This window comes from Ciona intestinalis, chromosome 6 (genome assembly GCF_000224145.3).
Source record: "Ciona intestinalis chromosome 6, KH, whole genome shotgun sequence".
Lineage (NCBI taxonomy): Eukaryota > Metazoa > Chordata > Ascidiacea > Phlebobranchia > Cionidae > Ciona > Ciona intestinalis.
In genome coordinates, this window is record NC_020171.2 from 1672790 (window position 1) to 1695699 (window position 22910).

Consider the following 22910-nt stretch of genomic DNA (forward strand, 5'->3'; position numbering starts at 1 on the left):
CACGGAGACAATAAACAGTAAGTATCGACTTACCAGTACACACACGGCCGGGCAGGGATGGACTTTCATCCACAAAGCCACTTCTACAAACGCATTCATGGGATCCAGGCGTGTTAATGCAGTCAGCAAACTCGGAACAGTTGCCTCTGCTTATCTGATTGCATTCGTTCAAATCTGGGGTAAAAATAAACAATTTTATGCAAGAGCATATTTGGAACCTGTAACGTTATGACACGGCCATCTTTTTGTAGGTTTTGTTATCTTGTGCTCGTTTATAATACACCACATGTGTAACTTTGTAGGCAATTCTTAGTTTGTATATTCATTTTTTCTATATTTCGGTTTGGGAAATTTTTGTTTAGGAGTTTTGCCCAAGGAGCTTCGAAATCGACTTCTTCTGGTTAAGAGTCGAGCGTTCTATACTCACAAGGCTTTCAAATTAACACTGTATAGGATGACTCGTTAAAAGACAACTATATGATAGCATGTACGCTGTTGATGCCAGGCATATTATGCTTGTATTTTAAGCTCTTTCGGCTTTTGCAAACCGATGTTTCGACGTGTTATTCAGGTCGTCTTCATCAAGGTGAAAGACACTCAATAAACGCGAAAATGCTGACATGTTAAGCAAGAAAACTATATAAACTATATACACAGTAGAACACAGTAGTTCTAAGGACTTCCAGTCAATTATAACTCAAAGTCTTTTTTACCTTGGAATCCGATAGATATATTTTGAGATGCAGCAATCTGGTTTAGTTGTTCCTGTATTGCGGTCTGGCATGCCACGGTCGCACAATTTGAAATGCTCAATACAAGACGACTCACAGCACTTTCGACTGTAAAAAGACATTAAGTTACAATCACATTAAAATACATTATATTCTATATGGGTGAGATCCAACAGCGAGGCCTAGGATTTTGCCCAGAGTTGACTCATTACTGCAACACTGAGGGTACTACTGTATGGACCTCACGAGATTGTTGAAGCCTGTCGCTTCCCCCGAAGGCAGACGACAAGGCTTTTAATTGTAATGGATGAGAGATCTTTCCTTGACAGCTCGGCCAAGGTTAGATGTTCAATTATATGGTTTAATTTCTTTTTTGTTTAATATTATAACATATAAACTTTAGACACGAATAAAAAAGCACATTACAATAATTTATGAGCATAATATTATACATCGTCATGGTCCGCCTCGAACAAAAGAAAAATTTCGCCATAGTTATAAGCATAATTTTCAATGAGAACGGCCAAGGCAAACAATATCACAATGAAGGGCTTTCCAAATTTAACTTTAATCCGCCTCAAAAGACTTCTCTCGACCGTCACGTTTTGCTCCAACGCTTATGAAAAGGTGCTCGTGACGTAGGCAGGTATAAGGCTTATTATTTCTCTTTATTGTACGGTAAACAGGGGAATGGGTTAGGCCGCCCTGGCCCGTGACGGTCGCTCTGGTAGCGAACGGTATTGCCAAAATATAGCCACGTATAATGGGCTTGAGGATATGGTAAATTTACGAAAACTGTTACTTTTATTATTAATGTAGGATTCATTTCTTATGTCTATAGTATAGTTTTCAACTGTTAAATTGGAATTGTATATACTCCTTTTAAATGCTGAATTTACCCATCGAATTTTTGGTGTGGTATAACGAACACTTTGAACACTTTTATAAATTATCGTTTTACATGAAAACGCAGCTGCATTTTGACATTTTAATTCTAACTGTGTTACGGTGTGTACAGCTTTTGTAGGGCAAAGTTGAAACAACATCGCTCTAAGCTTGGGAGTAAAATATAATCAAATATAATCTAACCCAACTATGATACATATCAACAGCATACATTGGTGTACCAGAACTATTTCATCTGGTTTTCAAGACTATTGTAATAAAATGTTTTACTGTTACAAAAACCAAGACTCGAGTTACAAGTGCCTTTACATAAAGAACGATTTTGTATTTAAAGATGCACTTATTTTATAACAGACCAAAGCTAATCACCAAAAAGCATTAATGCAAAAGCGTAATAAAAAAATATAGTAACGTGGGGAAAGATGGGACTCCTTTAGTTCTATTTTCTCGTCCAATTTGGTATAGTAAACAAAGAACTTTCAAAGAATTATAAAACCGTATCTTCGCGACTCCCATAAACCGTTGGTAATTGTAACATGATCAGGATATTTGAATATTAGGAGCTACAGGTGTCCCATCGTACCCCGCAAAACTAAATGTACTACGAGGGACAATTTCTTCGGGTTTGAACATGGTCCAAATAAAACATTCTTACATACTGTATTTTAATTCTCAAGTTGTATAACTGGATACAACTAGTCGCGAAAAAGTATTACAGCCAAAACGTTAACAAGTATATAGTAATAAAACTATAACAGTAGCCATAAATATGCTAATATTGTATTTGATAGCACGTTCTTTGTACTAGGGCTTAAGAAGTGGTGTTAACTTTATACGTTTATAGGCAAACATAGTTTTACAATTTATTACGAAATCCTATATAGGTACTTGGACAAATATCTATATTTCTGATGTATTGTTACCAGAAAACAGAAGGTTTTAAAAACAACATTATACAGTAGGGTGGGGGAAGATGGGACATCCTTTAACTGTATTTTCTCGTCCCATTTATTAGTAAACAAAGAACATTCAAACATTTATAAAACTATATCCCCACGACTCCCATAGACTGTTGTTAATTGTTTAAAACACGATCAGGATTCTTGGATATTATCTGCCAAAGGTGTCCCATCTTCTCCCACCCCACTATATCATGAAAATATGTTTAAGTTCGTAATACATATATAGTTCTGTGGGGTAAGATGAGTATCGTTAGCACATATTATCCCATATTTTCTAATCGTTTTTTGAACAATTACCAACGCTTTTTAGAGTCGTGAGGAAGTATATAGCGCACAGTTCTGTAAATATTTTTGGTTTACTACCAAATGGGACGATAATAGGAAATTAAAACATGGAGAATTTTACGATACCCTACTATACAATAAATTATAAAGATATTCTCTAAGCGAAGCCAGTCAAATTCTTAACAAGGTACTTTCAGCTTCGCGGTACTTATTTACGAGTATTGAATTCAAAAGGTATTGGAATTCAACAAGACAAAGATATTGCGAAATTTTACAGCGCGTCAAGTTTCGTAAACACTAAATCTTTAACACTATGAGCACCAGATCAGGTCAGTTTTACACCACTTATTTAAGTTTAATTATATTCAAATAAGACCCTGATAACGCCATCCATTTAATTATAGCCTACAATTAGACTTCATTTTTGTATGTTACGTTTTCGTAGCACCAGCTTTAACTATCATAATTATTTACACAACAATCGACCAACTGTATAAGCACCAGATAAGGATAAGATTCGCGGGTTTCACAATTACAATAATTAATGTTTGATTTTAATATTTGTCATAAGTCCTACCTGATGACTGGCCCGTAGCCGAACGGGCTAACGCGATATATGTTATCGCTATAAATAATAATTTCCACTTCATATTTGTCTCTGTATTCTCATAATCTTTAAAGTCTACTTGAGAAATTATAAAACGTAGTTGAAAATTCTTGTGGAAATTCAGAAAAGTTTCGTCTCTTCGCTATCACTGTTCACGTAGACTGAATTGAGAATCACCGAGACGTGTTGTTGCGTCACAGGACCCACTGTGACGTCACATTTCAAGACAATGCTCGTTGTTTCTTTTGGGAGTGCCGGTATAATGGAAAAGCTAACACAATCGAACAACGCGCACCATTCGGCCCGAAACGGTTGGGTAATCGCCGGCGCGTTAAAACGCCGAAGCTGGTTATAAAATTGCCCATAGTTCGCCATACACCGACATATAGATATTAAACAGACTTGGGATAGGTTTTGTAAAATATTTATCGTTGTTTATCATCTTACTGCGCGAAAACGCGAGTATTTTACGCACGCTTGAGCACGTTTGAGGAACTCAAGTGTTTTGTGCGTGAAATACGTAGAGCGGAATTTCCCTCGCCTACGTAAAATTATGCTCAATTACCCAGTAAACTGTCTATATTTTATGTATAGTAGGGCGAGGGAAGATGGGACACCTTTTTATTCTTTTTTTTCGTCCCATTTGGTAGTAAACAAAGAACATTCACAAAATTATAAAACTGTATCTTCACAACTCCCATACACCGTTTTATTTGTTTAAAACACGATCAGGATATTTGGATTTTATGTGCTAAATGTGTACCGTCTTACCCCACCATAATATACCAATATTGTATCAAATAAACATAGAAAGATAGTATTTAAACAAGCTACAATATAGCTTTTACTTACATTACACATGATGTTGGAACAAAATAGACGAAGACTCTTCGTTTTGTAAAATCAAATCATGTTATAATTCCTTCGGTATGCCTTCCAATTAAACCTTAAAAAACAATATTGTATAAAGGGACTTCCAGTATTGCTAAGTTTACTAATATATATACACAAGGGGTAAAATACATTTCCTTGTAAACTAACATTTCAGGAATATTTTAACACTAAATTATTGCAAGTTTTTCATTAATAGTTTTTATCTACTTTCTTTTATAAATACATCTATATATTCCTTTCTACATTCATACTGTTTAAAATAATCATAACGCTTTAAAATACATTGATTTTTCACTACTATTACAACTTCTTTATTTAACACAATTGTTTTCTCATCTCTTTACTAGCCCTACTACACTACACTGGTTTGCAACTAGTAAAGAACACGCGAGTCTCGCTGATTAAATCCCGCCTCTGCCTTAGGAATCAACGCGCGTTTCTGTACAAACGTATAAAGTAGAAACAATCACAACACAATTGTTTTCTTGTCTATTGCTATTCCGACAATGTTTTATAAACGATCTATTCCATTTTGATATTCATACCTTTTAACAAAGTAGTAATCAATCATAACGCTTTAAAATACATTGGATCTTTCACTAATATTACAACTTCTTCAGTTAACTGTTTTCTCATCTCTTTACTAGCCCTACTACACTAAACTAGTTTGCAACTCAGCAAAGAACACGCGAGTCTTGTTGATTAAAATCCCGCTTCTGCCTCAGGAATCAACGTGATAACTTAATGCCTCGCCAATAGATTGTGAACAGTCGCGTAGATATTTACTATTAATTAATAGTAAAGCCACGATGGTCCATGTTTTCATTCTATTTATCGTCTCATTTGGTAGTAAACAAAGAATATTTACAGAATTGACCGCATCCTCACGATTCTTAAATAGCGTTGTTAGTTGTTTAAAAGACGGGGCTGTATGCACCTAAACACACGCTGCCACACATATGTATATACATTTATAGTTCTGCATGATAACAATAATAACGTTGGTAAGTTTATTACTTGGCTACAAGAACGTGAAGACAAAAACATGTTGTTTTGGAAACTACAAGTTAAAGTGCGCAAAATTTAAAATAAAAAGACCAATTTGATAAAATGTTTCAAAACAAAGTTAGTGCTAAACAGACGTAGTAAATACATTTATATTCTAATATTATCTGAGTAATACAATTAAAGGAAAATTCCGTTGGGAAATTACATTGTCGTTTAGAAAGTCCGTCTGTTTTTGTGGTGTAGTTATTTTATATCTCAATTTCATTTGCAGGATTCTAAAATAAAATAAGAAACATGTGTAAAACGACCTTCGTTATAACCCGGAAAACGACAGTCGTTATAACACGAGTGTTCTGTTTCATACACCTCGTGCCAGCTTACTAGTTACCATGTATCTTACTCTGCAGATACTTATTTTTTACCTGCAATTTGCTTGTCCACAGATGAAACTAAAGTTGGCAGCTGCTTGTAGTTGCTTACATGGTGAACCCTTGTCTTACTTCCAGCTATGAGTTCAAGTTGTTGAGCATTGGTTTGCCCTATGCCAACAGCTATCATTTTCGCCCCAAGCTTCCTGTAAAAAAGTCTCAAATTATAACAACTTATTTATCAAAAAGAAGTAAAATTTACATGTACATTTTCATTCATATCAAGCCTGCACAGCCAAGATAAATAAGTTACTTATGCGGTAACTCGGAAGCGGGCATGAGGTGCATGAAACAGAACACCCATGTTCTATTGCAATCATTGCTGCGCCACGCGAGAATAGCCTACATAAGTTATATTCATTGATTTATTCAAATAGTAAACTAACCCAGCATCTTTTACAGCGCTTTCAATATCAGTAGTTGCGTCAGTAGCCACCCCATCAGTTATTACAATCATAATATTAGGAATATCTTTGCGTTGTTTATCCATTAATTCATAACCGGCAATAGTGATACCAAAACCAATGTAGGTGGAACCTCTTTTCCTTGTATTGATCAATTCTGTGATGGAGCCTGAAATTAAAATACAGAATTGGTTAATGAAAAGATGAATGTATGAATGAATGAATGTAACTTACTTTATTCTCGCATGGCAGAAAACGACAGTCGTTATAACACAGATGTTCATACACCTCGTGCCAGCTTACAAGTTACCATATATTTTACTTTGTTGGTGATTGTTAAGTTTTAGTATAGAATATGTTTAAAATAAAAGCTTTTGAACTCTATTTGTTCTTAAAACAGTCATTTTTATTGGAACATAACAAAACAAACCTGTCAAAGTTGAAGCACTTTGTTTTTGTAGAGGAATCCTGACAGAAGTATCGGAATAGTCTTTATTACTAAATCCAACAACTCCAACTCTTACATTGTCTGCGTCAATATCTAACCTGGAAGGATATTAACAAGTAAATATTTAAATAAATCTAACCTATTTAAAAATAATGTATGTAACTTATTTATTCTTGCGTGGTTGGGAAACGTCAGTCGTTATAACATGGGTGTTCTGTTTCATACACCTCATACATGCTTACAAGTTCTACATATGTAAGTTTCTAGGTGATTTGTTCCTATTTTAATGTATGGCTGATAACTTAAACAACCCATAAGTAACCATTTGGAGCAATTGCGTTAAGTGTCTTGCCCAAGGACATATACACCCACAATGGTAGCAGCACAAAGCATTCAACCTGGTACCCTTCGGCTACAATGCGAATGCTCAACCACTATGCCACACAGCAGGATATATAGAAATGTTTTACTTACTTAAACGGGGCCAGCACATTGTTAATCCATGTAAGGCTCTGTTTATACTCAGTATTACTCACACTAATTGACTCATCAAGTACAAACATTATGTCAGCTTTAAACACTGGGCAAACTGTAATAATAACAAAAAGGTAACATACAGTTTATATTATGCATTATGAAACAGCTATGTAGCATATTTTAATACTGTTCTTTTATGTTATGAATAAATGTAACTTTTTTATCCCAGTATGGTGGGCCAACGACGGTTGTTATAACATGGCTGTTTTGTTTCATAAACCTCTTGCCTGCTTACAAGTTACCAGGTATGTAAAATTTGCAAGTGATTATTTTTGGTGGATATTTTTAACTGAAAACTGACCACTGGGTTGGAGCAACTACCGTTAAGTATCTTGCCCAAGAACACACACCAACAATGGTATCAGCAACAAACTTTAACCTATATGGTTACACAGTTATAAATAAATAAAAAGTTTTAACCTTTTTCCTCTGAGCAGTTAACGCCACTATACCCTGGTGTACAGATACATCTGTAGCCTGTAAGTTTGCTCACATACGTTGCTCCATTTTTACATGGGTTCACTGGGCAGTTGTCTAATAGATAAAATTGACATGATAAATTGACAGTGTTTTTGGCGATGTTGCAGGTATAATGTATAGTAGAGTGGGGGAAGATGGGACACCTTTAGCACATAATATCTAAATATCGTGTTCGTGTTTTAAACAATTAATAACGGTCTTTCGAAGTCACAAGCATACGGTTTAATAATTCTTTAAATGTTCTTTGTTTACTACTAAATGTGACGAGAAAATAGAATGAAAAGGTGTCCCATCTTCCCCCACCCTACTATATTTCTGTTTTTTTCTACAGTTGCTACTAGGCATAATTTATTTAACTGGGTATATGAGTATGGAGCGGGTAATACTTTAGTATGAAAATTTTAACATTTTCTTGAATCAGAGAAGCCAACTCATAGAAAACAGTTTATTTAAGGATCCATGCAAAACTGACACAAATTAAGTCTAATAAATTGTGTAATATACAAGTTATAGTAGGGTGGGGAAAGATGGGACACTTTTCGTTCTATTTTCTCGTCTCATTTGGTAGTAAATAAAAAACATTCAAAGAATTATAAAACTGTATCCCAGCGACTCCCATAGACTTTTGTTAATTGTTTAAAACACGATCAGGATATTTGGACATTATGTGCTAAAGGTGTCCCACCTTCCCCCACAGGACTATATATATTTCTCAAAAACGGTATGATCGGTCCCACATTTGAATAAAACCTTCATGCAAATGTTTATTACCGATTTTGTCACAGTTGAATCCAAAGTAGTTGGTAGGGCAGGTACATTCATAGCTAGTATCTGTGTCAATGCATGCGCCACCATTTTTGCATGGTTGGTCCTTGCAACCTGTTATAGTGTTAAATACATTTGAATTTTATGAGTAGTACATAAATGAGTGTAACTTATATTCGCATATGAATTACCATTAACTATTATAAATGTAGTACTACATAAGGGGGCAACTCTGTATTTAAATTAATGAACAAACTTATTTATCCTCACATGGCGAGGCTACGATAGCCGTTACAACACGGGTGTTCTGTTCCATACACCTTGTGTCCACTTACCATTTTTTTAGCTACATAAGCAATTATTTTTCAAGTATCTTGATTTTTAAGTAAGGACATGGATCTCTGAAATAGTTGTAGCATGTTTATATATACATGATGTCCCTATTTAATTTAGCATATTTTAGAATTAAATGCAGGAAATTAAATACAAAGCATGTAGTTTAAGTATTGACCTATTTTATTCGAGCAGGTATCACCATGTGTATCCTGGTGTACAGATACATCTGTAGCCTGTAGATGTGCCTACATATGTTGCTCCATTTTTGCATGGATTCACTGGACAGATATCTGCATAAAACACCATAGTAACGTTTGTTTAATAATAGTACACAAAAACTAAACAAAAAAATGAAAAATTACGAAAAAATGGAAAAAATTCTTTCAGTATTTGCCTAATTTTGCAATTTTTTGTTCTAAGTTGTTTGTTTTTTTATAAAAAAAGAGATCTTTTTTCTGTAGAGAAACCTGATCATTATAACAAAGTCACACAGGGCTTATACTTAAAATTTTACAAGGATTCATGTTGGTGAAAAGTCATTTTGAAGTAACAAAACTAAAAAAAATTTATTTTACAGTATTTTTTGAACTATTTTATCTTTTAAACACTACTACAAATAAAACTATAAATAATGTAACCTGTAGTTTTTTCAATTGTATTTATAACGCTTGGAAGGGTTAGGTTAAGATCTTCGAAGCTGTTGGCTATTATTACACGGGAGGGGTCTCGCGCAATTTGGAGAAGTTGGTCAGAGTTATACTGGGTGCCAATACCAACAGATATTATAGTTATACCTGCAGCCCTGTATAGTAGAATTCATTAGTAAGCATGAAATTGGAAAAAACATAGTAGACCTGATGCTCACTGTCACTGTCGAGTTATAACATTGGTGTCATCTTATACACCAGGCACACATGGTGTATTCATACACCTCGTGCTCGCTGTCAAGTTATAACATAGGTGTCATCTTATATACCAGACACATATGGTGTATTCTTATACCTCATGCTCACTTTCGGGTTATAACATAGGTGTCTTCTTATACACCAGACACACATGGTATATTCATACACCTCATGCTTGCTGTCGAGTTTTAACATGGGTGTCTTCTTATACACCAGGCACACATGGTGTATTCATACACCCCATGCTCACTGTCGAGTTATAACATGGGTGTCTTCTTATACACTAGACACACATGGTATGTTTATACACCTCATGCTCACTGTCAAGTTATGACATGTGTGTCTTCAAACACCAGACACACGTGGTGTATTCATACACCTCATGCTCCCTGTCGAGTTATAACATGGGTGTCTTCTTATACACCAGACACACATGGTGTATTCATACACCTCATGCTCACTGTCAAGTTATGACATTAATATCTTCTTATACAGTATACGTTAATATATCTTATCCTTACACATCTTACACGGCTTTTTTCACAGCTGGACTTATTGCTTCTGAATCAGTTGCCCTACCATCAGTTAAGAGTATCATAGTCTTTGGAACTCCATTACGGCCATTAGAACTGAAGTGTTCCACTGCCACGTTTATTGCATATCCAATGTATGTTGGTCCATGTTGAGTTGTTTTTTCGAGATTGTTTATTTGGGCTGGTAGGAAAATACACAAAGTTTAATTTTGATTTATGTTAACCTAACTTTTAAGGATTTGTGCTGCCTTTTAAGTTGTAACTTTGTAGGTGATAATTTATGATTTTTTTTAATATAGAGCAGACAATTTAAACAACCTAGTGACCACTGGGTTAAATCAATTGCTGTTAAGTGTCTTGCCCAAGAACACATACCACCACAATGGAAGCAGTGTAGAGCCCCTGGACCATAGGCAGGCACGGTAGCCAGTAACCACTGTGCCTGGTATACAAACAGGCAGAATAAACCAAATTATTGCAACATATTTACTTTTCAAAGTATCATATACTGCAGTGGAAAGTGGGATCTTAACTTTAGTCTGATCTCCGGCAAAACTAAACCCAATCAACCCCATGTGAATTCCACCAGCTTCCAGGTTGCTTCTGTTGGTAAGAGTTAATATCATTGGTGAAATTGGTGAAGTTATATCATTTTTATCCTCGCATGGCGAGGCAACGACAGTCGTTATAGCACTATACCCACTGTTAATTAGTTAAGACCATACCAACTGTTAATTAGTTAAGACCATACCAACTGTTAATTAGTTAAGACCATACCAACTGTTAACTAGTTAAGACCATACCAAGTGTTAATTAGTTAAGACCATACCAAGTGTTAATTAGTTAAGACCATACCAACTGTTAATTAGTTAAGACCATACCAACTGTTAATTAGTTAAGACCATACCAACTGTTAATTAGTTAAGACCATACCAACTGTTAATTAGTTAAGACCATACCAACTGTTAATTAGTTAAGACCATACCAACTGTTAATTAGTTAAGACCATACCAACTGTTAATTAGTTAAGACCATACCAACTGTTAATTAGTTAAGACCATACCAACTGTTAATTAGTTAAGACCATACCAACTGTTAATTAGTTAAGACCATACCAACTGTTAATTAGTTAAGACCATACCAACTGTTAATTAGTTAAGACAATACCAACTGTTATCTAGTTAAGACCATTCCAACTGTTAATTAGTTAAGACCATACCAACTGTTAATTAGTTAAGACAATACCAACTGTTAACTAGTTAAGACCATACCAACTGTTAATTAGTTAAGACCATACCAACTGTTAATTAGTTAAGACCATACCAACTGTTAATTAGTTAAGACCATACCAACTGTTAATTACTTAAGACCATACCAACTGTTAATTAGTTAAGACAATACCCTCTTACTTGAAAGCAGTCAACACTTGAGCAATCCAGTTTGTTGCATCTTTGTATTCAGTTCGGGAAACCGTCCCAGATTCATCAAGAACCAAAAGGATATCCGCCACAGTCGTGGCCTTTTTGCAACCTGGGAATTAATACAACATATATCTTAAAGTAAATGGGATTTACAGATAGCCTAAAAGCAAATGAATTTACAGATAGCCTAAAAGCAAATGAAACTTTACATATATTGTAAGAACAAATGGATTTTACTTTAAATTGACTTAATTTTTTTATTCACTACCAAAATTACCCAACTGTGTTAGGCACTATTTTGGTTTGAGGTAAATAAGCCAACTCTGGCCTATAAACCACCTTCCCTGGCGTGCCTAGCTGTATGAACTTACCCCTATAGATAAGCACCCTAACATTTGGTACATAAATAAAAAACATTATATAATCTCTTCAAATGTGGTAAAGAAAAATAACAGGCTCAGCAGAAAATACAGCCTATATAGCCCAAGTAATAAAATAAATCTAACTTACTTATCTTGGAGCAGTCTCTACCGATATAAGCACCAGAGCAAATGCATTCATAACCAGCAGCCAGGGAGGAACAAACAGCATTGTTGATGCATGGGTTGGATGTGCATTGGTTAACTGAAAAATAAAAATCGTTTGTCAGTTTTTGATGGTAAACACCATACATGTTTTTGTGTGGTTGAGCATAAGAAATTTGAGTGTTGAGGTAATAGGCCAAATCTGGCATAAATCCCAGATAAAGATCTCAACCATTTAGAGTGGAAAAAAATAGAAAAATTGCATAAAATAAAAACAAAACTACAACAAATACAGCATATCGCAAATAAATTTTATACAAAACTTATAGTTCAGTATAGATATATTTATAAAACACAGACTAACCTGCTATTGAAGTAGCTAAAGACAAGCTAACAGAAAGGAACACCAGACCCCAAATATAGGCTTGCATTTTTGAAGGCCGAAAAACTTTCAACACTGTTCTTAAGACTCTAAATCTAGAATCAGTGGCTTGGTGAAGTTTGTAATTTGGTTTGATTTATATAGTGCACATGTTGACATGCATTGTCATACACTTCCTGTTTATTTGCCTGCTAATTAAGGAAATTCTGATAACGGCACCAGAAATGGGGAAGTTTACTGTTTACAATACAGGATGTGTGATGCTTGTTCTTACATTGTTTTTTTAAATAAAACTTTCTGCAAAATTTAAATTTGTTTGGGAGATATAAATATTCTTAAAGGACATGTTAAGTTATAAAGTTAAGTTAAAAAAATATACAAAAATATGGTTAAAATAAAAACTGAAAAACATTTCTATATTGGGTATATGTTGTTTACCGATTTTAGAGGATGTTTTTTAGTTTCAGTAGAAGCACTTCCTGTCAACAAAAAGTGGAAATTGCAATAGTGACTAATTTAGGCAGTAGGACACTAATTAATCAAACCCATTTGTCAATAAATGTTTTTTTGCTATGCAAGACACACATTAAACAACAAAATGTATGAAAAAGGTTGTTTATTGTTACATAGGTTGCAAAACTGATGTGTAAAATGAAAATGGCAGTAAGGGATAGGTATAAAAACTATTTTTAAAACTAACCATTTGCAGAAACCAAGGGTGTTTAACAGAAAACATATGTCGTTTTATCTCTGTAGTTACACTGTTAGTTATTAAGAGTTTTGGGGCTTGATTTTAAAATACAGTAAAGGGCCTTAACGCACTTAAATGATTGTGAAGTGTATAGAGCATTGACCAAGAAAATATTTTAGCCAGAACCCACAAGACCACCATTCCAAAAGCCGAATATACATTTGGATTTTGCAATTAGCTTATAGATCTGAAAGCTCTTATCTTAGCAAGCACAGTGCAACAATATAAACTAAATGTTGCATTGAACCATAACCAATAAGTAATAAACAACATTCTATCTGAGGCAAGCCATTATAAAAACTACTGGATAGACATCATGGCTTGCAACATAAGTTTAAAAGCCCTGAAATACAATTAATGAAAAGGTAACCTTCCATGAAGCATGATGTGTTACTCAAGTAGTTTTCTTTTCATAAACCTCTACTTTCCACTGCAGATCATTCTTGTCCATCTGAATGCCTTGTGGGACTTCCGGAAATCTGAGAAGAAACGGTAGAAATAAAGATAATGCAAACTATATGCTCATAACATGGGTTTGCATGTATGTACTGGAGTAAGTTAGAGACACATAATAACAAAGTAACATAGGTGGTAACCTGTAAGGGGGCATGAAACCGAACACCCGTGTTATATCGAATGTTGTTGCCCTGCCAGGCGAGGATTAATAAGTTACATTGATTCATTTATTTGCCAGGTTAATTGGTGATATTGCACTAAATGTAATAACACTAAATACGGTGTAAAACAACCCTGGTTTTATAAAAATGCCATCATTCAAAATAAAAATGAAATCAATGAATCACCTAAAAATATATAAGTTCTTGGCATTCTAACTTACCCTTCAGTAGGCAGCTTGGTGAAATTATCATCCAAATTTTCAAGGAATGTGTCACATTGGAGGTCAGCCAGTACTCTTGTTAGATAAATCTTACCACAATACTGAGAGTTGTGGATTAACTGGGTAGAAAAATTGATGGTTAATAAAGGGTAATAAAATAAAATTAACTTTTTTATGCACTATATTGCCCACTGTCAAGATAAAACGCATTGATTGTGTGTAAAAACCAAGACCATGTACAGTGTCTTAATACCTCATGCCTACTGTCAAATTAACTGCATGAAAAACGCTGTACACGATGAGCAAGTATGTTAGCTTTAGGGGATAAAATAAAGTCAAATTACAAATTTTCATGCTGCCACCATAAATTTAAACTGCATGAAAAGGCTCTAGACCAAAAACGGAACCCTCATACCAAGTTCCAAGAAATTAAATAAACCAGTCTAAATGGTGGTTTATGCAACCTATACACACTGCCGAGCTACCTTATATATTTCATTTCCTCCAATGTTAAAAACTTGGTTGATCTTATCACACCATGGTTTAGAATGAAGAAGATCAATCAGTTCATCTAATGAGTTGACGACAAGATCCTGTAAGTGTATTCAAGTTATTTTACACCTCATGCTCACTGTCGGTTTATAACATGGGTGTCTTCTTATACACCAGACACACATGGTGTATTCATACACCTCATACTCACTGTCAAGTTATAACATGGGTGTCTTCTTATAAACCAGACACAAATGGTGTATTCATACACCTCATGCTCACTGTAAAGTTATAACATGGGTGTCTTCTTATACATTAGAGAACATTCATTTGTATTAATGCCCACTGTTTGGTTCCAAGCTTTACACTATAACATTGCATTTACAACTGGTATTTGAAACCCTTACCACTTAATAATAGTAATCTAGTATACACAAATCAGATAGCCCAATCCATGCCAATCACAAATACAGTTATATAATATAATAGTTTAAATACCCAAATACACTATAATAACTTTATCCACATACTGGGCCTTCACAATCTTTATCTAAAGTCCGACTAATAACGATGTTTATTCGATCTTTTAAAGGTTTAAAGGACTTTGGGATTGACTCCCATGTTTTCCTCCCAATGATGACGACGTTTCTCCTTCCACCAAACTCCTCCACTTCTCCTGTGGTGATCCTCTTGAAATATTTCATCTCTTTGCTGTTTGATGAAATATGTTTTTGATTTAAGTTGGTTTATGTTTGTCTATGTAAAGTGTGAGGGGTCTACTACACAAGACACACATGGTGTATTTATACAGCTCATGCTCACTATCCAGTTATAACAAAGAGGTCTTCTTATACAGCAGACACACATAGTGTATTCATACACCTCATGCTCACTGTCGAGTTATAACATGGGTGTTTTCTTATACAGCAGACACACATAGTGTATTTATACACTTCATGCTCACTATTAAGTTATAAAATGGGTGTCTTCTTATACACCAGACACACACACTATATATTCATACACCCTGTTTGCTATTAAAGTTGTTTACAAAAGTTATTTCTAAATAAAAGAAATATACAACAACCTAATATCCTTACGGCAATCTCCATGGTAAACGACCTTTAAATCCAATTCCACCATTGTTACAACAAGCAACCACAGAATGTATTTTAATGTCTTTTGCTGGCATTCTTTTTTTCTAATGGTAAACTTAATATAGGTGAAACTGGTGCAAAATATAAAAGATTAAGTGCTATGTCATAACATAAACATGTGGGTTATGTACAATATGCATACATCATTAGACACAATGGTAATTTTTGATAACACTTCTGTTCATAAAGGAAATCAATGGTATTACTAAATAATTAAAAATGCTTTTTGATTGTGTTGTTTTAGTTGTTTTTAGTTGACGAAATGCGACAATGAATGTCAATAAACACAACATACGCACTTCATTTATTATTATATAAACAGATTACCCTTTTTATATTGGTGTATTTTGAAATATTTTAGTATATTACGTCATCATCTTTAGATATCATATCTTTAAATTTCAATCTTTGTTCAGAATGTATTTTTGCGTTTTTTTCCGAATGTTCTTTTTGTATTTTTCTTCTTTCTTCTTCTTGCTTGCGTTTCTCGATAAAAACGCTTTTGTCCGCTTTTAAATGAATGTCCACCGACGTTCGCAGTTTCATCATAGCTATTTCTCTGTTATCAGGTAATTGACGTGTGTCTTTAGACGTGGCCGTAACGCCAGTAGGTGTATGTGTATAGTGTACAATGTTATGTGTTCGATTTGCTTTTTGGCCACCTTTTGTACCACCAGAGCTAAGAGTCTCAACTACGTCGGATTTATTGAGCTTGACGACCTTTCCTTGGCTGTCAGCATTCTTAAAGAACTTCAAGTCATGAAAAATTTGTCTTGAATGGTACCGCACAAAATTTTGAAGCAAATCGAGCTGCGGTAGCGTACCAGTTCTAATAATTCGGTGATAAGAAAACATATGCATTTGTACAGTAATACGTTGCTCTGTATAAGAACTAGCTATACTAGCAAACAAAATTCACGCTACCAAAGTATCTATACTTAGAATTTAACAACAACATTCATAACACATGCGCATGACACTTCGTATTTTCAGTGTTTCGCAATCACAAATTACGCTTTGAAAGAACGTTACTAAAGGCCGCTAGATCATAATAAACTAAAATGTACAGCTTGAACATTTTTACAGAATATTATTTACAAAAAATCCGGGTTTCTAATGTAAAAAAAGGTACATGGCGCCGATTACAGTAAAAATTATTGGTAAATTTTTTTTATAGTTTCAGCACTGTGCGGGAATTACCCGTTTGTAAAATCACCTAATCTTACAGCAATTGCTATTTATTTCATTTTTTCGATTATTTCTGTCAATTTCGACTATCGTGGGTAATATTTTTGAAATATATTTGTATTTTGGTGTATTTTGTATCTTAAAGGTTATAAATTTTTACTGTATTGTGTTGATATTATAGCATATAAACTAGATAACATGAAAATACACACAGTTAGTGCATGTTGCAAAAACTATGGGATTGGATTTAAAGGATCTTTGCCCTGGAGTTTACCGTGAGTTGTGTGTGTTTCTTGTATACTAATGTAATAGTTAAATCTTGCAAGAACTCATTTAGCCATGTTGTAGTTTGATCCAAAAAAATATTCACCCACAAAGTAACATACATGGGAACTCATAAGCAGGCACGAGGTGTACGAAACAGAACACCCATGTTATATGACTGTTGTTGCACCATCATACGAGGATAAACAAGATACATTCATTCATTCACATCCAGGACAGAGTTTGCATATTTTGTTCGCTTGAGTACCGGCAATCCACCACCTGGGAAAAGAAATGTCGTGATTTTAGGCCGCAAAACTTGGGATTCAAAACCACATGCTCGTCTAAACCGGATAAATGTAGTTTTATCTAGATCAAACAAGCCAGTTCAGGACAGAAATGAAAAACCGGTAAATAATTTATGATTTTTTTGGACATACACTGGATTTTAAAATATGACCATTTTTTTCGTTGTTACGCTATTATAACTTATTCACATGTAGTTATGTGGTTATATCTCGAAATCAATGGATTTGGGGTTCAAAACCCATTGCTGCCAACATGATTGATAGGAGTACCCTAAAATTTAGTTCTCTTTTTACGCAGAACCTTTTCCATTCCAGGATTTTGTCGCCCATTCATTAGAAGAAGCAGTAGCCATGTTGGAATCTGATGAATGGAAAGATAAAATACATGAAGTGTTTGCAATTGGAGGACATGATATATATAAGGTGAATAAAAAGTGTTTGTTAAACGAAGAATGCATATACAACATAGAAAAGTGGTCACCAACATAGGTGGTAACTTGTAAGTTGGTATGGGGTGTATGAAACAGAACAACAAAGTGACATACGTGGTAACTCTTGAGGGGGCACAACACGTATGAAACAGAACACTGGTGTTATAACGACTGTCGTTTCCCTGCCAACCGAGTTAAATAAGTATAAGTAATTATAAAAACATAATGCAGTCACATAAATCTTAATTTAACATTACCAACTTAAGATATGTGCTTTTAAATATACCTTGGGTAGGTAAAATTAGGATTCAAAGTAAAAGATGCTTCAAACATAACTGAACTTTAATCAACTTTAAATACACGGCATTTCATTCAGAATATTTGGTTTTAATATAAAATATTTTTAAAGCTGGTTCATGACTCCCCATATTGCGGCACTGTGTATCTTACAAGAGTGGATGCTGAATATGAAAGCGACACTTTTTACCCCAAACTTGACGACAGTTTTGAACTTTTACCGACAGACAAGTATGTCTTATGTCAGTTGAGTTTTTTCGTGTTATAACGACATTTGTGGCAAAGTGGTTAGCGGCTGCCTTTTTCACATGAGTATAAATAAGTTACTTTTATACATTATACTTTTTATAATTTTACTAAATCTTTGTTCCTGCTATGTACAATACACAAACACAATAAAAAAGTGAGAAATCCACCATTTTTTTACAACTTTTACCAATTTTACCACAGTTTCCCAGAAGTACCTCAGGGTATTCAAGAAGAAAATGGCATTAAATGGAAAGTAGAGATTTACCAGAAAAAGCAAACTGCCCAATAGTTTAAAATGCATAAGTCACAAACTTAAAGACTTACTGAAATTTATTTAATTGTATGTGGATATTTTTATACACCTTTCTAAAGCAGTTAAACCTTTGCCTTACAAGATCCGTTTAAATGTCACAAAATCAGTAATCGTAGCAAAAAAAACAGGTTTAAATACTGTATCTTAAAAGTTTTAATCAAAATGCGAATTTTTCTATAATCTAAGGTAATAATATACGTGCAATTATTTTTATGCATAATATAGCAGAATCACTTATTCTATGCAATAATTCTTGCGCATTAAATCATGTTTCCTGTGTCGTACTACATTTTAAAAACTGCTTTTAATTTATCCTGAAAGTGCAACATTTGCAGTTGCTTGTTATTGATTGTTATTGATTACTTTTGTTTTTACTGATTACGTTTATTGTACTAAATGGGATCATGCAATTTCTAAGAGTTTGTTTCACTATATATGGTGCTTTTGTCACTAATTAATGTCCTACCCCAATAAGAAATATATTAACCTTGTACTTATTCATGTATAGTACCATGAATATTGTAAATGTTATTTGTTAAATACCTAATGTGCTGATAAAAAAGACAAACATACATATACATACATATATATGTACTGTAGTATAAGATGGATACCATTAGCATTTAATATGCAATATTTTCTAATCGTGTTTTAACAATTACCAACGCTATTTTAAAATCGTGAGGATATATATTATGTAAATATATACCACGTTACCCCCAGCCCCTCTTATATTATAAATTATATTCAGTTTTAGGCGATAGGTTAATATTGTTTTAAAATGGCGAGTTTTTTTGGTGAAATTCTTCCGGTTATTTCGAGAGCTGTCGATGACGAAGAAGATGAAATTGAAATGACGTAACTTGTTTTGGTTACTTTATGAAATATTTTGTCTGTTTAGTTATTAAAGGACTTGCTTCTTTAATTTTATTTGGACTTTGATTCTTTTGAAACAGTCTTGTATTGTTAATTTTATATTACGATATATTTATATCTGAATATTAGTAAAATATTGTGCGAGGTTTTAAAATTACATATATTGTCTGCGCTGTTGTGTTCTTATTTTGTTGGACCTAATGTTGCCAGCTATTTTTAGTCAGTCACTACTATGGTGGATTTGGCATGTCTGCGTATATATATATATATATAATAGCTTAAAAAACTGCATAACTGGTAATTGAAACAACCTTTAAAAAAGAATTCGATTAAAAACAGAAGTAAAAGAGTTTTTTAATTTAAGCGAATATTACACTTTGTCATATTTCATGCAATGTAAATTCCTTTTATTCAGGCCTCCTGTTTATAAATGGAAAGGAGAAATAAAAGTCACCAAATTTGACAACTTTGTGTTTGGATTTGGGGCAGTAGCAACAGGTAATTACACTTTGCGTTTTATCGAAATCTCTCAATTTGATCTGAGATTTTACTTCATGCAGGGTTTATTGAAAGCTATTGTTTAACCAGCGACAAGTTAAACGAAGTTGGAAAACTTATTGAAGTAATTGATTCAGAAGCAACTGGCACAAAAGCCAAAGGTGTTTGAATAGAAAATATATTTATTTGTGTTTATATCTGTGCGTTTTACCCTATTTTTACAATATTGTATATAGTTTTTACCCTATTTTTACAATATTGTATATAGTTTTTACCCAATTTTTACAATATTGTATATAGTTTTTACCCAATTTTTACAATATTGTATATAGTTATGGAAGTTTGTTTGCTTGTATATCTTTGTGGAGTTATGGATTGTTTTTTGCTACCGTTTATACAAAACAATGAATGTAAGACCTGTTAAACTAGGTATTCTAGCTTAAAAATCGACTACAAGTTACGAAAAGGCTTTTGAAATCAAACACCTTCAAGTTTTGCCTTTTATATAAAATATTTTAACAATTTTAACCAAGTATTATTAGTATCTAATATTTGTGAATATATTTTATACATATATATAATATATCAATATAGAACAATGCATACTGAGAGTATATGCTGATGGTAATACAAACAAGACAATGTACTGTACAAGTAAAGCTTATGTTGCCTCCCATAAGATATGGCCTTTACAACAAGAGGTATGTTAATTACACCTATTTTTTAATGGCGAATGTATAAATATTATTTTGCTTTTAAAAAAGTAAAAATATTATATAGCCTATATATATAAATTGATAAATGCTGCATAAAAAAACCCAAAATACTATTTCAATAAAAACTTATTACTGTTTAGCGTACTGACAAACGTTTACAGAATTACTAAGGACTTTTTTTTTTTATAAAAGTGTTATTTTTTTACTTACCAGCATATGTGTTAGGACTGTTCTTTTACTACTAATCTCGTTCTCTTGCTGTTTTAGTTAATCCAATCTTTGTTACTGTACTCAAAGAGATAAATAATTGATGTTACTTTCTCAAAACTTACGTTTTTAGATATTTTTCAAGTTCCAAATTGACCAATCAGCTTCAGTTGTTGTTTTGGACTCGGCTCCTATTCATGATTTCAAAACTCATGATTGTGACATCATAACACCTGTTGTTAGGTCACTTAGAACCAATGGTTCAAATAAATTAAATGCATTTCCAATGTTAGAAAGACCTAATTTGGTTAAAGGTGTTTCTGCTGCAAGTAAGAATGAATGAATGTAGCTTATTTATCCTCGCATGGCAGGACAAGGACAGTCGTTATAACACGGGTGTTCTGTTTCATACACCCCGGGCCCCCTTGCAAGTTACTGCATATGTAACTTTGTAGGTGATAAATCTCTTGCCTATTTACATGATGCTATTTTTAACATACAATGATTTCACATTAAACAATTTCCAGTATTTAACCATACTAAAGAAGTAGGTAAATAACCTGTTTATGTTTCAGTATTAACAATATGTGAGCTACAAGACATACAAGCTGAACTATGTGTATGTTACACTGCTACTTTTGAAATTGATTTTGCATCAATTCAAGCCTTTTGTCCATTACTTGACACAGATGCATTTTCCACAATTGAAAAGGTAAGAACTTGCAGTCAATCACTAATTCTGGATGTATCTATGCCTAATCATTACAAATAGTACTTGTTCCTAACAATACATACTTTTTACGGTAAACATAACATACAACATACTCTTCTATGAGTAAGGTGTTTATTAAGAACGTGGGATTTAGCCAGGTTTGGTCCAAATACCCCAGCATTACATTCATAGGCGCCAATGGATATAAAATGCAGGGTAGGCAGGGATAGTTGGACACCCATTTCTGTAAACAAATCTAACTTACTGGTTGGTTGCAATGTTTACTGAATAATGCAGTGAAGAAAATAGGCCTGCCTATCTTTTTTACACCAGGTTTGATGCCCAAGATAATTTATACACATTACATGTATTATCTGTGGATTATATATGATACCTGACTTCTCTAAAACCTACTTGTTTCTTCCAGAACAACCCAATCTCAATACCACGGATCAAAACATTGCTGGCAAACCAAGGCTCTACCCAAAGCTTGTATACTTGAATAAAACTACAACTAAATTAAGCTGTTTGGATGCCAAAAAGCAGCTGCTATACAACTCTCATACAAAAGTACTAGAAAATTTAAAGACTTTTAGTAGTCAAATCTGTCTATTTGTTCTTTCTAATCCTGTACTGTGTAGCTGCTTCAGCAACTATAATGCTAAAATTTGAAATCAATGCTAAGACTTACTGTTTAAGTTTCATAAATGCACAACTATTCATGAAATAAAATTGAAACAATATATTATTACCTGTTTCTCAAGTAAGCTATAATGGTTGGGTGACAATTTAGACTGCTTTTAGCTGCTGTTAAGTAACTATAAACTCACAATGGTAGGCCTTGAATCCAAACCCGCTTGCTAAGACTTACTGTTTAAGTTTCATAAATGCACAACTATTCATGAAATAAAATTGAAACAATATATTATTACCTGTTTCTCAAGTAAGCTATAATGGTTGGGTGACAATTTAACTGCTGGTAGTGCTGTTCACAGTAACTATAAACTCACAATGGTAGGCCTTGAATCCAAACCCGCTTGCTAAGACTTACTGTTTA

The 22910-nt window shown here is 33.7% G+C and overlaps 4 protein-coding genes across 5 annotated transcripts in view; 1 reads left to right on the forward strand and 3 right to left on the reverse strand.

Annotated features, from left to right (window-relative positions):
• The window catches only part of LOC108949543 (63 kDa sperm flagellar membrane protein-like), a 4277-nt gene extending 182 nt beyond the window's left edge, over positions 1-4095 (reverse strand). The window contains exons 1-3 of the mRNA XM_018812194.2: positions 3462-4095; positions 714-839; positions 30-174 (exon numbers count right to left, since the gene is read on the reverse strand). Of these exons, the coding sequence (XP_018667739.1) occupies positions 30-174; positions 714-839; positions 3462-3534 (344 nt within the window). The 5' untranslated portion in view covers positions 3535-4095. The remainder of the gene's footprint in view (positions 1-29; positions 175-713; positions 840-3461) is intronic.
• Positions 4096-5381: 1286 nt separating this feature from the next.
• LOC101243228 (integrin alpha-X) lies at positions 5382-13056 on the reverse strand. 2 transcript variants are annotated; one of them, XM_026834844.1, is made up of 14 exons: positions 12995-13056; positions 12539-12651; positions 12161-12274; positions 11639-11759; positions 10720-10832; positions 10227-10410; positions 9430-9593; positions 8967-9081; positions 8462-8569; positions 7631-7744; positions 7148-7262; positions 6656-6771; positions 6208-6394; positions 5950-5967 (listed from the first exon to the last, which is right to left on the reverse strand). In XM_026834844.1, exons 2-8 carry the CDS (start codon positions 12603-12605, stop codon positions 8987-8989), a joined length of 858 nt encoding a protein of 285 aa, XP_026690645.1. In that variant the 5' UTR covers positions 12606-12651; positions 12995-13056; the 3' UTR covers positions 5950-5967; positions 6208-6394; positions 6656-6771; positions 7148-7262; positions 7631-7744; positions 8462-8569; positions 8967-8986. The 2 variants fall into 2 exon arrangements, with proteins under 2 accessions (XP_026690646.1, XP_026690645.1); XM_026834845.1 differs by lacking the exons at positions 9430-9593; positions 10227-10410; positions 10720-10832; ... (2 more) ...; positions 12539-12651; positions 12995-13056 and adding an exon at positions 5382-5668 and having other exon boundaries at positions 5816-5967; positions 8967-9057.
• A 101-nt stretch (positions 13057-13157) lies between these two features.
• LOC100182410 (dihydrofolate reductase-like) lies at positions 13158-16859 on the reverse strand. Its single transcript, XM_002131223.4, has 5 exons — positions 15738-16859; positions 15168-15348; positions 14631-14738; positions 14146-14264; positions 13158-13786 (listed from the first exon to the last, which is right to left on the reverse strand). Exons 1-5 carry the CDS (start codon positions 15827-15829, stop codon positions 13702-13704), a joined length of 585 nt encoding a protein of 194 aa, XP_002131259.1. The 5' UTR covers positions 15830-16859; the 3' UTR covers positions 13158-13701.
• Positions 16860-17051: 192 nt separating this feature from the next.
• Positions 17052-22779, forward strand: LOC100187224 (proteasome assembly chaperone 1-like). Its single transcript, XM_002131173.4, has 10 exons — positions 17052-17257; positions 17482-17656; positions 17870-17977; positions 18395-18513; positions 20136-20218; positions 20281-20379; positions 20813-20919; positions 21275-21470; positions 21717-21853; positions 22281-22779. The coding sequence occupies exons 1-10, from the start codon at positions 17181-17183 to the stop codon at positions 22353-22355; spliced, it is 1176 nt and encodes a 391-aa protein (XP_002131209.1). The 5' UTR covers positions 17052-17180; the 3' UTR covers positions 22356-22779.
• Positions 22780-22910: the final 131 nt, after the last annotated feature.

Bases quoted from the DNA above. Each gene is read 5' to 3' on its own strand.
- LOC101243228 (XM_026834844.1), bottom strand. From the start codon at position 12,605: ATGCAAGCCTATATTTGGGGTCTGGTGTTCCTTTCTGTTAGCTTGTCT. The intron at 9,594-10,226 runs GTAAGATGTGTA...TCTACTATACAG, and splicing joins CCAGCTGTGAAAAAAGCCGT to GGCTGCAGGTATAACTATAA. The intron at 9,082-9,429 runs GTTACATTATTT...TGTTTTATGCAG, and splicing joins TACAATTGAAAAAACTACAG to ATATCTGTCCAGTGAATCCA.
- LOC100182410 (XM_002131223.4), bottom strand. From the start codon at position 15,829: ATGCCAGCAAAAGACATTAAAATACATTCTGTGGTTGCTTGTTGTAAC. The intron at 15,349-15,737 runs GTAAGGATATTA...TTCATCAAACAG, and splicing joins CGTTTACCATGGAGATTGCC to CAAAGAGATGAAATATTTCA. The intron at 14,739-15,167 runs GTATGTGGATAA...ATACACTTACAG, and splicing joins ATAAAGATTGTGAAGGCCCA to GATCTTGTCGTCAACTCATT.
- LOC100187224 (XM_002131173.4), top strand. From the start codon at position 17,181: ATGAAAATACACACAGTTAGTGCATGTTGCAAAAACTATGGGATTGGA. The intron at 20,380-20,812 runs GTGTTTGAATAG...ATATCAATATAG, and splicing joins AACTGGCACAAAAGCCAAAG to AACAATGCATACTGAGAGTA. The intron at 21,854-22,280 runs GTAAGAACTTGC...TGTTTCTTCCAG, and splicing joins CATTTTCCACAATTGAAAAG to AACAACCCAATCTCAATACC.